The sequence below is a fragment of the Haliotis cracherodii genome, unplaced genomic scaffold (assembly GCF_022045235.1).
Source record: "Haliotis cracherodii isolate W230 unplaced genomic scaffold, xgHalCrac1.p SCAF_16, whole genome shotgun sequence".
Lineage (NCBI taxonomy): Eukaryota > Metazoa > Mollusca > Gastropoda > Lepetellida > Haliotidae > Haliotis > Haliotis cracherodii.
The window spans coordinates 17,603,073-17,617,477 of NW_027266271.1; the positions used below are offsets into that span (position 1 = coordinate 17,603,073).

Consider the following 14,405-nt stretch of genomic DNA (forward strand, 5'->3'; position numbering starts at 1 on the left):
TCCTGAAACAACATGAGTGAGTGAGTGAGTGAGTATGGTTTTACGCCGCTGTTAGCAATATTCCAGCAATATCACGGCGGGGGACAGCAGAAATGGGCTTCACACATTGTACCCATGTCGGGAATCGAACCCGGGTCTTCGGCGTGACGAGCGAACGCTTTAACCACTAGGCTACCCGACCGCCCCTCGAAACAACACGAAAACTGCTGAATGATGACAATGTATGAGTGCAGCGTTAAACAACAAACAAACAAACTAATTTACATGGAGACAACGCCTCCCTTTCACACCGATCGCTAGTTATGTCGTATTGGTCCAAGACAATGGACATGCAACAGATCATAGATTTCAGTTTGTTTAACGCCTCACTCAGCAGTATTCCAGCTATATGACGGCGGTGTCTAAATAGTCAATAGACAATCCAGTGATTGAAATCACGAGCATCGATATACGCTATTGAGATACGAAGACATGCAAAAACCACGTCAGCAAGTTGCCTCTTACGACAAGTATGGGTTGCTGAAGATCAATTCTGTCCCGGATCTTCACGGGTACACAGACCATACAGCATATAGTCTCTACTTATACAATAAGGTTACAATGACCTTGACCTTGAAATGCTACAATCTTCGGACTATTTATAATAGATAACAAATTAATCAAAACAAAAGTCAGCTAACTCCTTTTCGTCACATTACGAAAAAAACATATAGCGATGTCACTTTAACATTTACACTTAGGCGGAACACTGAATAACTCAATTGTTCAGTGCTAATATGTCATTACGTCATGGTTTCCTGTTGAAGACAGGAAAAGTGCGACTGTCGTGCAAATCTTTGTGCAATAAAGACATATAGGAGGTTGATGTCAATCACTGGATGGTCTGGTCCAGATTCTATTACTTACACGCCGCCGTCATACAGCTGGAGTATTATTGAGTGCAGAGTGAAACACTAAGCTAAGACCCACCTACACACAAAACAAGAATCCACACTGTTCAGTTACATCACTCATACGAAATTATTGTTTAAATGTACACGAAACGTGATCATAAAATGACAGTTTATTGTATTGCCTTTGATAGAAAATGTTTGAAATAGCGAGGCAGTCTCGAGGGGTAATCTAAATCGATAGTTTTATTTCTACATAATTCGAAACAAAGAAATGCCAACTGATCGCTGACATTCTCGACATTGCGTCCTGGCACTTTCTCAACACGCTCCCAGCTGAGTTTTCGGAACAATTTCATTTTTTAAATGTTTTCAGTATATCATAAAACGTGTGATGCTAATGTCAGTTAAACAGAGTGAGTGGGGTTACCGCCGCTTTTAACAGTATTCCAGTTATATCACGGCGTGTCAGCTTCATGTGGGAGGAAAGTCCGAAGTGATGCAGGTCTCAGACGTTTACCGCTTCGGTGAAACCCACGAGCAAGGGTATGGTGCTGAAAAACCTAGAAACATAATCGGGTGAACCGGGATTCGAACCCACAATCATGGGTTGGGAAGCAACTCTGCACAGCAAATCGCGGCGCCTTAGACGACTGGGCTACCCGTGCCCCCAGTTGACACAGAATGTTTGCCAGCATCAAAGCCATGCATTCGATCACTGGATATTGAAGAACATCTGAAGGGTATGGACATAATGACGAATGTGATATTCTCTGGCGTTGACGTTGACGTACACCAAGCAGTGGTTTGTCCCGGACGCGCTGTGTGAAATAGCTGGAATATTGCTGACTCTACCATAAAATGTTTTGGACATTGTCCATTCACTCCTGTGCACGTAGGTCCCGAGGATCTAGATTTCCCAAGGCACAACATAAGTCGTTTAACCAATTCCAATCTAAACGTCAGTACACAAAAGGCATATTGTCTTTACCGTCTCGCTTTCTTAACGCTACATATGTACACTGTAACGTCTCCAGAGCCCTGACGAAAATAATTACTGTAGTACTGATGGGGATTTGATGCATTGTAAAATGGCTCATTATCAGCAAAGCTGTCTCTCGTCACTTTGAAGAATGCCTTGGTATAGTGTGTGAATCCAATGGGTGTCCCCGCAATGACATTACTGGAAAAATGCAAATGGCGGCGTTAACACAGTCGTTTCAGCACAAAAAGAAACTCGACGCCATTACATCTTGGACACACCACGAAGCACCAGGAACAAAAAGGAAGACATTACTTTCCCGAGTATGTAGTTATAAACATTGGTTACTTTCTTTTTAAAAAAAAAATAAATGGGACAGCTTTTTTTTATCATTAATTTATATATTTGGGTGCATCGGTGGATGGAGATGAAAAGATGACAGGAGGAAAATAAATATCACACTAACAGTTCTATTATTTCGATTATAAATATCATAAAATTGAACATTAATAGGGACTGGTCAGGGAAATATGATACAATCCAAAGCCCGCTCCCCGAACCCCCACTAATTGGCCAATCAAAAGGGGTTCTGTTGGGGTTTTCTTTGTAATAGAGTGAGTGGGTGAGTGAGTATGGTTTTACGCCGCTTTTAGCAATATTCCAGCAGTATCACGGCGGGGGACACCAGAAATGGGCTTCACACATTGTACCCATGTCGGGAATCGAACCCGGGTCTTCGGCGTGATGAGCGAGCGCTTTAACCACTAGGCTACCCGACCACCCCTCTTTGTAATAGAAAGCTTATCCAACTTGCAATAAACACCCCTTCGTTGCACCTATTTGTTCCCATGGTTGTTGTATATGACCAGATTCTGCTGTAAATAACCAGCTTGTGCTGTAAATAACTAGCTTTGCACTCAAGCTAAGAGGCCTTGATTTCCGTACATTATCCCTGCTACAATTCTCCGCTAATTACCTGATATACTGGACTGGGAGTGTCTTGTGTGTAGGCGACATCTTGCTCTGATTGGCGCACCCTTCTGTATTTGTCGGTTTCGTCACGTTACGAGATGTGATAAACATGTTTCTCAACAAAACAAGTTATGTTTAGTTTTCTTGTGTAGTTTCTTATTTATTTTTTAGTCTGAAAACATATTGTCATCAAGGCGTGCCATTCCGGGACAAGCCCTTCACGGAAAGGCGCGAACGGTGACGAAGGCTGAAAACGGATAAACAAATGGGGAGGTAACTTTGTCAGAGTAAAGAGTTTATTCGACGTGCACTACCTTGTATATATGCAACCCTTGTTGTACTTCACTAGCTATTCGTGTCTTTTCGGAACAAGCTCTGCAGGTTACGGAAAGGGACGAGTGGTGTCGAAAGCTTTGATTTGGTTGTGCTTGCTTGTTTCTTTGTTTAACGCTGCATTCAGCAATATTCCAGCTATATAATGGCGGTCTGTAAATAATCGGGCCTGGACCAGACCATCCATGACTGACATCATAAGCATCGATCCACGCAAGTGGGATACGATGACATGTATCAACCGAGTTGACGAACCTGACCATCCGATCCTGTTAGTCGTCTCTTACGACAAGCATTGTCGCCTTTTACAGCAGGCATGGGTTTGTGAAGATCTGGTCTAACCCGAATCTTCACGGGTTTGATTCGTTGTGGAGATAATCTGCTTGACTGCAAAACAAAAATGTTTCTTATCTAAAAAATGATAAGGGAGGGACACTTTTTTACCACTGAGAATACTAACAAACACACCTGGGCAATCGGTACTTTAATACAATGTCCTTTGTCAAACATGGATTGCAGATTGCTTCATATGAGGCAGGAAATTATAATTATTACATTGTGTTTCCAATGTGATCGAAAACATTGATTAAATCCATCTATGTTTCGGAACAGATGATAAAAGTTCAAAGACAATAAACAGATGATCAAGTGCATCTTAAAAACACAGCTGCAGATGGACGAAACTTGCCAAAACGTCGCTCGCCGATCCCAAGTCAGGACAAGTCAGGCGTAGTTATCTCCCTTGAATGTCAGACCTGCTTGTGGAAAACATGCCTCGCAATTTCTCATTGTTTCATCTGTACGCTCTCGTGTGTCACCAAGATGAAATATGTTATATGGAGCTTGTCATTTTTGTGACAATAACTGAATATACTACTCAACTTTTGGTAGGGATAATTAGATATGTCATTCTATTTATACAGACACTTGACATGAGAATCATTTGTTGTGCAACATGGAACGATAAGAAGTATCCCTATCTAAAGTGGAGTAGTATATGTTTTAGATGCAAGATATGCAGGATTGCTACTGATGTTAAAAACAAGCAAGATATGTCGAAGCTAGATGCGCCATAAATGATAAAAGCTGAGGTCAGCTATTAAACATGTTAAATAGAAGCCCATTAGATACACTGAGGTGAGGTGAAATGGGGTTCTACTAGTCCGGACTGATGCCGATTTATAGTGCTAGCTCACTGAGATACCATACCTCAGTTTAACATGAATACCCCACTCAGCCAGCATACTGACTCGACCAGTCCTTGTTTTAGCCCCTACTGCCGCGCGCCAGACAGCGTAACAACAAGTTCCTTCTTTTGACGACTTTTGGTATGACGCGCCCGGGGATCGAACCCCGGACCTTCCGCTCTCCGGGCGGCGGCTCTACCACTAGACCACGGAGGCGGTCCTGATACATTGAACATTATTCAGCACTACCCTGGCAGTCTGAGCGGTCGTGGTTGCAGTGAAACCTCATGGACTACAATTGACTTATTAACGAATCATTGATGGGAGTAATGTCCCCTAGTATATATCAGAGTGAGTATGGTTTTACGCCGCTTTTCACGCTATTCCTGAAATATCACAGCGGGGGTCACAGAAATAAGCTTCACTCATTGGAGAATCGAACCAGGCTCTTCGGCGTGACGAACGATTGCTTTAACCACTAGTCTACCCCACCGCCCACCTTATGTTAACATTCAGGTAGCTTACATGACGGTGGCACATGCTCCAAGAGATCGTACATGTTGACTATAACAATTCAACACACTTAGTTGAGAGGAGAATGCGGGTATATATCTAAAAAAAAACTTAAGCTCAATAATACGAACATGGCACTACTTGTTATAGAACATTGTTGTATGAAGAACTCAACACGGGGCTATCTATACACGATCTATAGTGAAGTACTTTAAGTAAGTAACCCGCATACATGTTGTATAGATACGTCAACTGAACGTGCAATGTTCCTGTCTTCCGAAGCACCGTAAAATATTCAGGAAAACAACACGTCTTGTTTTTGAACTCGCGTCCTATTAATAACGTTTACGCTAATGAAGGCTGCAATGGTTGTCAAGGTAACGTAAACGATTAAAGGCACAAGACACGCATGTTTAATGTGGGAGTACTAACACACGTGGACGTATTATTCAGACAAGACAAGGAGTTAGTAGGCATTGCAGGGAGTGAATAGAGTATGAACAAAAAATAGTTCGGCTATATTCCATTGCAGGGAAGATGTTAGTAAATCTCCTTCATATCCACGGTCATTCTTAGCATTTAATTACAAATTTGCCAGATTTTAACATACATATCACATTCGTTTATAAACTGATACATTTTGAAAACGCATAATCGAATTTTTGTTTTATTAAAAAACTGGACACAAAAATGAAATGAATTTGTCCTGTGTATTTAGGTATGACACAATCAAACACAACGTCACTGACACACAGTTATTATTCTTTGGCATTTGCTGAAAAAATCGTTTTCATGCCCTCCGAGTTAAGTTGATCATACGTTTGTGTGATATAGATACTAGTATATAGATGAATGTTATAGGCGAAGGGTGTGGGTATTTTGCTATGTAATATCCTTGCCAGCATTAATAATTCAATAGTGTTAGCACAGCAATATCACCTTTTGAGCACGAACCCAGCCCTGACAATGAATCGTATTGTGAGTATCGGGTTTAATGCTGGTTAGTACATTAAGCTGTTTGCAAAACTACTACAGTTAGTGACTGCAACAGAAGATGTTAGTACAAATGAATCCATTTTCATACGTGATGAGTCTTTCCAGCGAAACAGAGGGGACACAGAACCAGTGTACCTGGGAGAAGGCACAGAGACATTCATTCAATACAGGCAGTGATGAACTCTTCATGGCCATAGCGGCTTACACATCCAGAGCTGCAGCGTATATGCGTAAAATCCCCCCCCCCCCAAAAAAAAAAATAATAATAATTAAAAAATAAAAAAAAAATAAAAAATAAAAAAATAATAATAAAAAAATAAATAATAAAAATAATAATAATGATAATAATAATATATATAAAAAAATATTAAAAAAAAAAAAATCAGCTCGCGTAAATATCCAGTGAAGCTTTTTCTGCATGCGTTCAAAGGACCTAATTTCCGAAACACAATTACGAGCTAATTAACTTTCCAAGTCAAGTATATATATTTAGAATAGTTATATACATCTAAAACATTATTTCATTTTTTTTATATCTTAAAATGTTCACTCATTTTGGGAAAACCCAATAGAGTGATGAATTGATGAGTGAAAAACATTGGTCACCCGATGAAAAATGTAATAACACTATTAAGATAGAAACCCGAGAGTAAAAACTCAATTGCTTAAAAGGTTATCTGGAGCCTTGCACATCTCACCAAGGTCATATGAGTAAAACAATTCAGTTCATATCACGGCGGGAGATACCAGAATAAACTTCACACCTTTCACCCATGTCTGGAATCGACCCAGCGCCAGCACCTTCAGCACTCGACTAATCATCTTCACCTCTCAACATGTGGACAGACTGCTCAGGCTTGTCGTAGTTTGTTCGCAAGTATTTAATTACTATATCGAAGTCTTACTATATCTAAAAGTTCTCCATGGTTATTTGTTTAAAAATAGCATTTATCATATAATGTTGCCTTGTTGCGCTCATGAATATGGTACCTGCCTTCAGTTAAATGTGAACGTGTCTCTTAGGCATGTTTCACAAAAAATACAAAATGTTTCAAAAGGTAATAGTAATAGATTATAAAGAAAGGACTCACCGTTTGGGCGTTTGTTGCGGTTTACATCCACAGACATTCGCCGCCGTTCCCGTGGCGGTCCGTGGAAGGCATCCATCATTTCAAAGTCATCGCCGGCGTTGAATGTTGGTCGATGTTCGGTAAAATCGTCCATAGGTGCAAACTGACTCCTGACAGCACTAGTTCTCCTCGACTGGCCCGCGGCATCCATGGCTAAGGCCTTGGAGGCACACTGTTCGCAAAGTTCAGAAAGTTTGAGATCAACTTCAGCAAGATCAACAGTTGTTGTGCTTGAATTGTGTATCTCTGCGCTTACTAAGCTGTTAGAGTCACTATCCTCTCCAATGTCGGTTTTAAAGGTTGGATTTGAATACGTAAAGCCATATTGAGTTATCGCCCTTTGATCTGACGTCTCGTTGTTTGTAATTCTGACATGGATGTCGCCATTTTCTTCTTTGTGTATAGAATTACCCTGCTCACCTAACTGTTCAGATGGAATAGAATTACACAGCTCACTTAGGCGGAGATTGTTTGTGAAGCACAGTGGGGCTCCGATTCTTGGTCGTTTGGCGGACAGAGTCAGACTGACATACTCCATGGCCAACTTCCGTTTCCGGCGGAAGCGCATATGATATCGGTAAAATGAAACCCCGAGAAACATTATCATTGCAACGCCCATTAAAACACCGGGGATCCACAGCAGTTTATCTTGGAGATCCTGGTTGGTGTCTTGGGAGTGGGATACAGCCTCACTTGTCGACGTGGTGCTAAATGCCTTGGTGCTGAAGTTGGTCATGACCCTGGTAGACTCGAGAAAAGAGACAACATTATTCCCACTCGCACATTATCCGTCCATTATAGTTCCCTTTGTGGTGGAGTTGTCCCGACAACCACTGTCAGTCTCATCAGTTGTATGGGTGAACCAGATATCGCCCTGTGTACATACTCCGTTCTTGTAAATTCGACGTGTTGTGGGGACAACGAAACGCCATCGTTAAAGGGGACACAGTTTATGTCAGGATGAACATTTACACAGACACACACCCACAAACACATTTAAGTCCCAGTGAGAATGTGTGTGTAAAGGTTGCGAGAAGGGTAGAGCCAACTCAATATGTTCCTTCCTTTCAGGAGGATGTTCTTTCGCAAGTTTTCTTCGGCTTCGACTCCTGTGGAAGGACGGAAAACATTACGTTAAACATGTATGTATCGTCAAGCATTTGTGGCAGGACAACTGCAAACTTAATACAACATTTCTATCTCCAAGTCCATGAAATCCCGCATGACACCTACCCCGACACCACCCGTGACATTACGACATGAAACGCCATGACAACTGGAATATTGTTCGCTGTTCGAGTATTGGAACCGTCAGCTTCATCACAACCAGATAGTCGAGACTCGGAAAAATGGCATTTCCAATAAATTTATTCAAGTTGTTGAACCACAACTTTCGTTGTTCGAAACCGGGGCTTCAGCGTGACGAGAGAAAGCTTTAACATGGCTACAGACTCGTGAAGATCCGGGGTAAAATCGGCTTTCAACTACCCTTCCTACACCATGGCGTCTGTGTTTGTCGTAAGAAGCGACTGACGGGATCAGGTGGTCAGGCTTACTGAATCCCGATTGCGTGGATCGATGCTCATGATGTCAGTCACTGGATTGTCTGGTCCAGATTTCATTATTTACAGACCGCCCTCTTATAGCTGGAGTATTGCTGACTGAGGCGTTAAACAACAAACAAACAAACAAACAAATAACAGTCAGCTACATAATTCATTTTTTCTTCCTTGGTATGTTCCCATGAAAACAGCATGTTTAATTTTGTAAATACCTTTGACCGAGACTGGGCAAAGACCGTAGAGTTTCTGGACCTTTGGTTAAAATGGGACGTGTTATATGTTTCTGCCTACAGTGGTTGATGCTCAAAGCGTTTTTCAAAAACATCTCACTATTACTCAACTGCGGCGTCGGTTGACCAGATAGTGGTCATCATCGTCATTGTAAAAGCCTATTCAGTTCTAACATCAAAGTAACTGTTCGCAAGGTCCATCGATCTATCGATCATTTACCATTCAGGTGAGAGAGATCATTTATTCACGAGTATTTATTCGTATACAAAAGAGAAATCTTGTAGAAGTTGACTGTCCCGAAGGAGCATAAGAAATTGATGTGATCATGAACTGATTGTTAGTCGCAAGGAAAGCATAGCCGTGGTCCTTGGATATATGGTATTCCTACCAGTTGGGGAGAGACACATGTGCAACATACTCGGATCTACAGGGAACCTGATTGGCTGTTATCTTATTCAAACACATCGGGTGCACCCAGCTTATACTGTTGATTAGATTGTATACCTCAGACAGTGGTGACATTGCATTATTTTGCTGTCAACCGAATACCGAACAATCCCTCCACATATAGTTCGTACACCATGCCAGCAGATTTAGTGAACAGCAAACAATTTGCTATCGAGCAACATGTATATATAAGGTCACGACTGCAGCCAGACTCCGATGTGTAATATGACTGTCACCTGAACTAGAGAAACTAGCGAATAAGCTCCAATGAATTAAATCCAATGCTGGCTGGCATGTACATTACACACAACGTGATAACATACACGACGGATCATCTACACACAACGTTATAACATCCACATACACGACAGATCCTCTACACACAACTTTATAACATCAACATACACGACAGATCCTCTACACACAACGTTATAACATCCGCATACACGACAGATCATCTACACACAACGTTATAACATCCATATACACGACAGATCCTCTACACACAACGTTATAACATCTGCATACACGACAGATCCTCTACACAACATTATAACATCCACATACACGACAGATCATCTACACACAACGTTATAACATCCGCATACACGACAGATCATCTACACACAACATTATAACATCCACATACACGACAGATCCTCTATACACAACGTTATAACATCCACATACACGACATATCACCTACACACAACGTTATAACATCCACACACACGACAGATCATCTACACACAACGTTATAACATCCACATACACGACAGATCATCTACACACAACGTTATAACATCCACATACACGACAGATCATCTACACGCCTTTAAAACATCTGCATACAAGACAGATCATCTACACACAACGTTATTACATCTGCATACACGACAGATCATCTACACACAACGTTATAACATCCGCATACACGACAGATCATCTACACGCCTTTATAACATCCGCATACACGACAGATCATCTACACACAACGTTATAACATCCGCATACACGACAGATCATCTACACACAACGTTATAACATCCGCATACACGACAGATCCTCTACACACAACGTTATAACATCCACATACACGACAGATCCTCTACACACAACGTTATAACATCCGCATACACGACAGATCATCTACACACAACGTTATAACATACCCGACAGATCATCTACACACAACGTTATAACATACACGACAGATCATCTACACACAACGTTATAACATACACAAACACGACAGATCCTCTACTCACAACGTTATAACATACACGACAGATCATCTACACACAACGTTATAACATCCACATACACGACAGATAATCCGCATACGCGACAGATCCTCTACACACAACTTTATAACATCCACTAAACATCCTCTACATACAACTTTATAACATCCACTAAACATCCTCTACATACAACTTTATGACATCCACTAAACATCCTCTACATACAACTTTATGACATCCACTAAACATCCTCTACATACAACTTTATAACATCCACTAAACATCCTCTACATACAACTTTATTACATCCACTAAACATCCTCTACATACAACTTTATGACATCCACTAAACATCCTCTACATACAACTTTATAACATCCACTAAACATCCTCTACATACAACTTTATGACATCCACTAAACATCCTCTACATACAACTTTATAACATCCACTAAACATCCTCTACACACAACTTTATGACATCCACTAAACATCCTCTACACACAACTTTATAACATCCACTAAACATCCTCTACATACAACTTTATAACATCCACTAAACATCCTCTACATACAACTTTATGACATCCGCATACACTACGTATTCTCCCAACACAAGTTTCTGTAATTGACGAGAGTATCTACAATATTAACACTTGTATTCTTGGGCATATTAAAGTGTATTATGTATTTGTCTTCACTAAATTCTTAGTGCGTGACAATGACTGCAGGTACTTTTATCAATACATTCGCATTGATCATATAACACAGTAACCTTGGGAACAATACCATCCATAGATTGACCATAGCCTCTGCTAATGCGTTCACATACATTGATCCGACCTGGTTGTGGAGAAATCAAGACTGTGTGCTTCAATACCTTAAGTAAGGGGACAGTTCGATGTTGGGTAAAAACCTTAATGCCTTGTTAGTTTTGCGACCACCCAAACACAAAGAAAGCCTAATCGTCGCAATGTTGACATCATCAAAGACATTTTCAGGTAGAAAGCATACAGATGAAAGTAAGCTTGCATAAATGATATCTAAAACAGGCGTTGTTGGGATACACTATTATATAAACCGACGCCAACGCCATCACCAACGCCAATACCAACGTCAATGTCAACGCCATCACAACAACACCATCACAAGCGCCAAAACCCACGTCAATGTCAACGCCATCCCCAACAACACTATCACCAACTCCAACGCCATCACCGACAACACCATCACAAGCGCCAACGCCAACGCCAACGCCATCACCAACAACACCATCACAAGCGTCAACGCCAACACCGACCACACCATCACTAACGCCAACGCAAACTCAAACGCCATCACAAACAACACCAACACAATGCAGGCAGGGGTTTTAAGTGGCACCAGCTTTTCTGCACTTCATTTCGTTTTACCCACCTCATAAGAGTTGTTATATTGTCAGACTACACAACTGATACAGTCACTTGTTAACTTGAACAATACAAAAAAACAACAATGAAAAGTTCTGTGAAATACAAACTAATGTAAAAGCATATTATTTATTTCTTTTCTTTGAAGATTCAAAGTGTACTTAAGGTTTAACCTAAAGCAATTTAAGCTATAAGAAAACATGACCATAACGCCGCATCAATTTTCCATTTATATGACGCCTGACAGTGTATATAATCGAGTCTGGACCAGACAATCCAGTGCTAGATATCATAAGCATCGATCTACGCAATTGGGATGCGACATGCATCAACCGAGTCAGCGAGCATGACCACCCTATCCCGTTAGTCGCCTCTTACGACAAGCATGGGTTGCTGAAGACCAATTCTAACCAGGATCTTCAAGGTGGTAAATTATAGTGACACGTACAGGAAGTGAGTGAGTGAGTGAGTACGGTTTTACGCCGCTGTTAGCAATATTCCAGCAATTACACGGCGGAGGACACCAGAAATGGGCTTCACACATTGTACCCATGTCGGTAATCGAGCCCGGGTCTTCGGCGTGACGAGCGAACGCTTTAACCACTAGGCTACCCGACCGGCCCTTGTACGGGAAGTAAACAGTTTTGAAAGAGAACGAAATGTCGAGGTGTTCGGATTATTGTGTTCGGTGTGAAGAGTGTATAATCCGTTAATAAAAGCGACAACACCCTTTCCATTATAAGATTAACAAATCTCTACTAAAATCAGTCCACTGTCCATTGCAACATCCCATGCGTGGCACTTGTCACAAACACACACAAAGGCTAGTCAAGTGTTTACATGAAAAAAAAACATGGTTACACGCGGAACAAGTAATTTCGGTTATCGATAAATTGTTACGATAGCAGTTTCTTTTGCCTCTAGCTGTACCTCAATACAAACGTGTGCACACACATTTATACAACATTATACTTAATAATAATATAACAATCTTGAATATGGTTTTACGCCACTTTTAGTAATATTCCAGCAATGTGACAGCGAGTATCCCAGAACTTCCCACATTGTACCCATGTGAGGCATCGAACCCGGGCCCGAACCCGAACGCCTTAACCACTGGGCTACCCCCACCTTCCCAGCCAAAACTGATAAGCAACATCTTAACGCGATGAGTTTAATAATCTTAATTATTCATAATCCCTTTCTGAAGTTCAAATGTTTTCCAGTTTTAAATAACCTGAAAGAACTTGAATCGGAAAATTGTGTACGTGCATAACCTTGACAAGTCACGTGGCATACTTGTTATGCTAGAATGTGAAGAGAATAACAACTCTAGCAGGACATTATAAAAAGGACCTGATATAATTCCCGTATTAAAGGTAGGCATCGAACGCTCATTTCAAACGCTGCCTAATCTCAAAACGAGGCTTACCTTTGTGGACTATTTGTAGTTTTCTACTCGTAAGTCCGCGTATGGTGCAAGTTATGACCCTGGTGTCAAAATGGGAAAGCTATTGCAACCGGAGACCATATCGGTGTGTGGTCACTGTTGTTAAATTATGAAGGTCACGTGGTAGTTTAGGTCCTGCGGCCTAAGGCAATCGATAGATACCTTTAATTAAGTGAATTATAAGGGTAAGCAATTGTTAGCTTTCAGGTTTTTGTTGAACCCCGTCGTATGTTTAATCCTATGGTGCTTATAGCCGAACCCAACGGGGCAAGGGAATTAACTGACGATAAAAGTCCAGTTTCAACCCTTGCCAATCTAGGCTGGAGTTATGTTTTGGCTGGATTAACGAGTCTATACATAGTCCAATCAAAATCGCGGAATGAAATCGACATTCGGTTCATAAACAACATGGCGACTGCTGTGCAGATTTCGGTCTATTGCAGGATTTGCAGAGCATGAGTACCTTCAAATGGGCGTCGACAGATGTTTCATCAAGGTGCTCAAGAGATATGATGTTCTTCGCGAGGTAAGACCAACTTTATCATAAAATAATCTTAATTATCGATCAGATTTTCTTGACTGTGCGCCGCTATTTTGTTTGAATCAAGTGCAAGTGATTTGAGAGGTGGAATCCGATTGGTCAGGAGGAGGGACATAGAAGGGACATAACCCGTAATCGCCAGAAATTGCACTCGAGTTCGGCAAGGGTGGAAACTGGACTTTTACAGTCAGTTAACTCCCTTGCCTCGGTAAGATGCATATAGCCATTTCACAAAAATAGTTGTGACATTAATATGGATAGAATATTTCTACTACTACTCGTCCCTCAAGGGGGGCACGGGTTGCCCAGTCGTCGAAGGCGCCCCGATTCGCTGTGCAGTGTTGCGTCCCTTGGTCACGTCAGAAACCTGTGATTGTGGGTTCGAATCCTGGTTCGCCCCGATTATGTTTCTAGGTTTGTCAGCACCATACCCGTGCTCGTGGGTTAAGCTGACACGCCGCGATATAACTGGAATACTGTTAAAAGCGGCGTTAAACCCCAACTCACTCACTCACTCA

The 14,405-nt window shown here is 41.4% G+C and overlaps 1 protein-coding gene across 2 annotated transcripts in view; it reads right to left on the bottom strand.

Annotated features, from left to right (window-relative positions):
- Positions 1-3,143: 3,143 nt before the first annotated feature.
- Positions 3,144-14,405, bottom strand: part of LOC139463890 (uncharacterized) — a 29,771-nt gene continuing 18,509 nt past the window's right edge. For both annotated transcript variants that reach the window (XM_071245305.1, XM_071245304.1), the window contains exons 2-3: positions 6,965-8,112; positions 3,144-6,008 (exon numbers count right to left, since the gene is read on the bottom strand). In XM_071245305.1, the coding sequence (XP_071101406.1) occupies positions 5,956-6,008; positions 6,965-7,739 (828 nt within the window). In that variant the 5' untranslated portion in view covers positions 7,740-8,112 and the 3' untranslated portion in view covers positions 3,144-5,955. The remainder of the gene's footprint in view (positions 6,009-6,964; positions 8,113-14,405) is intronic.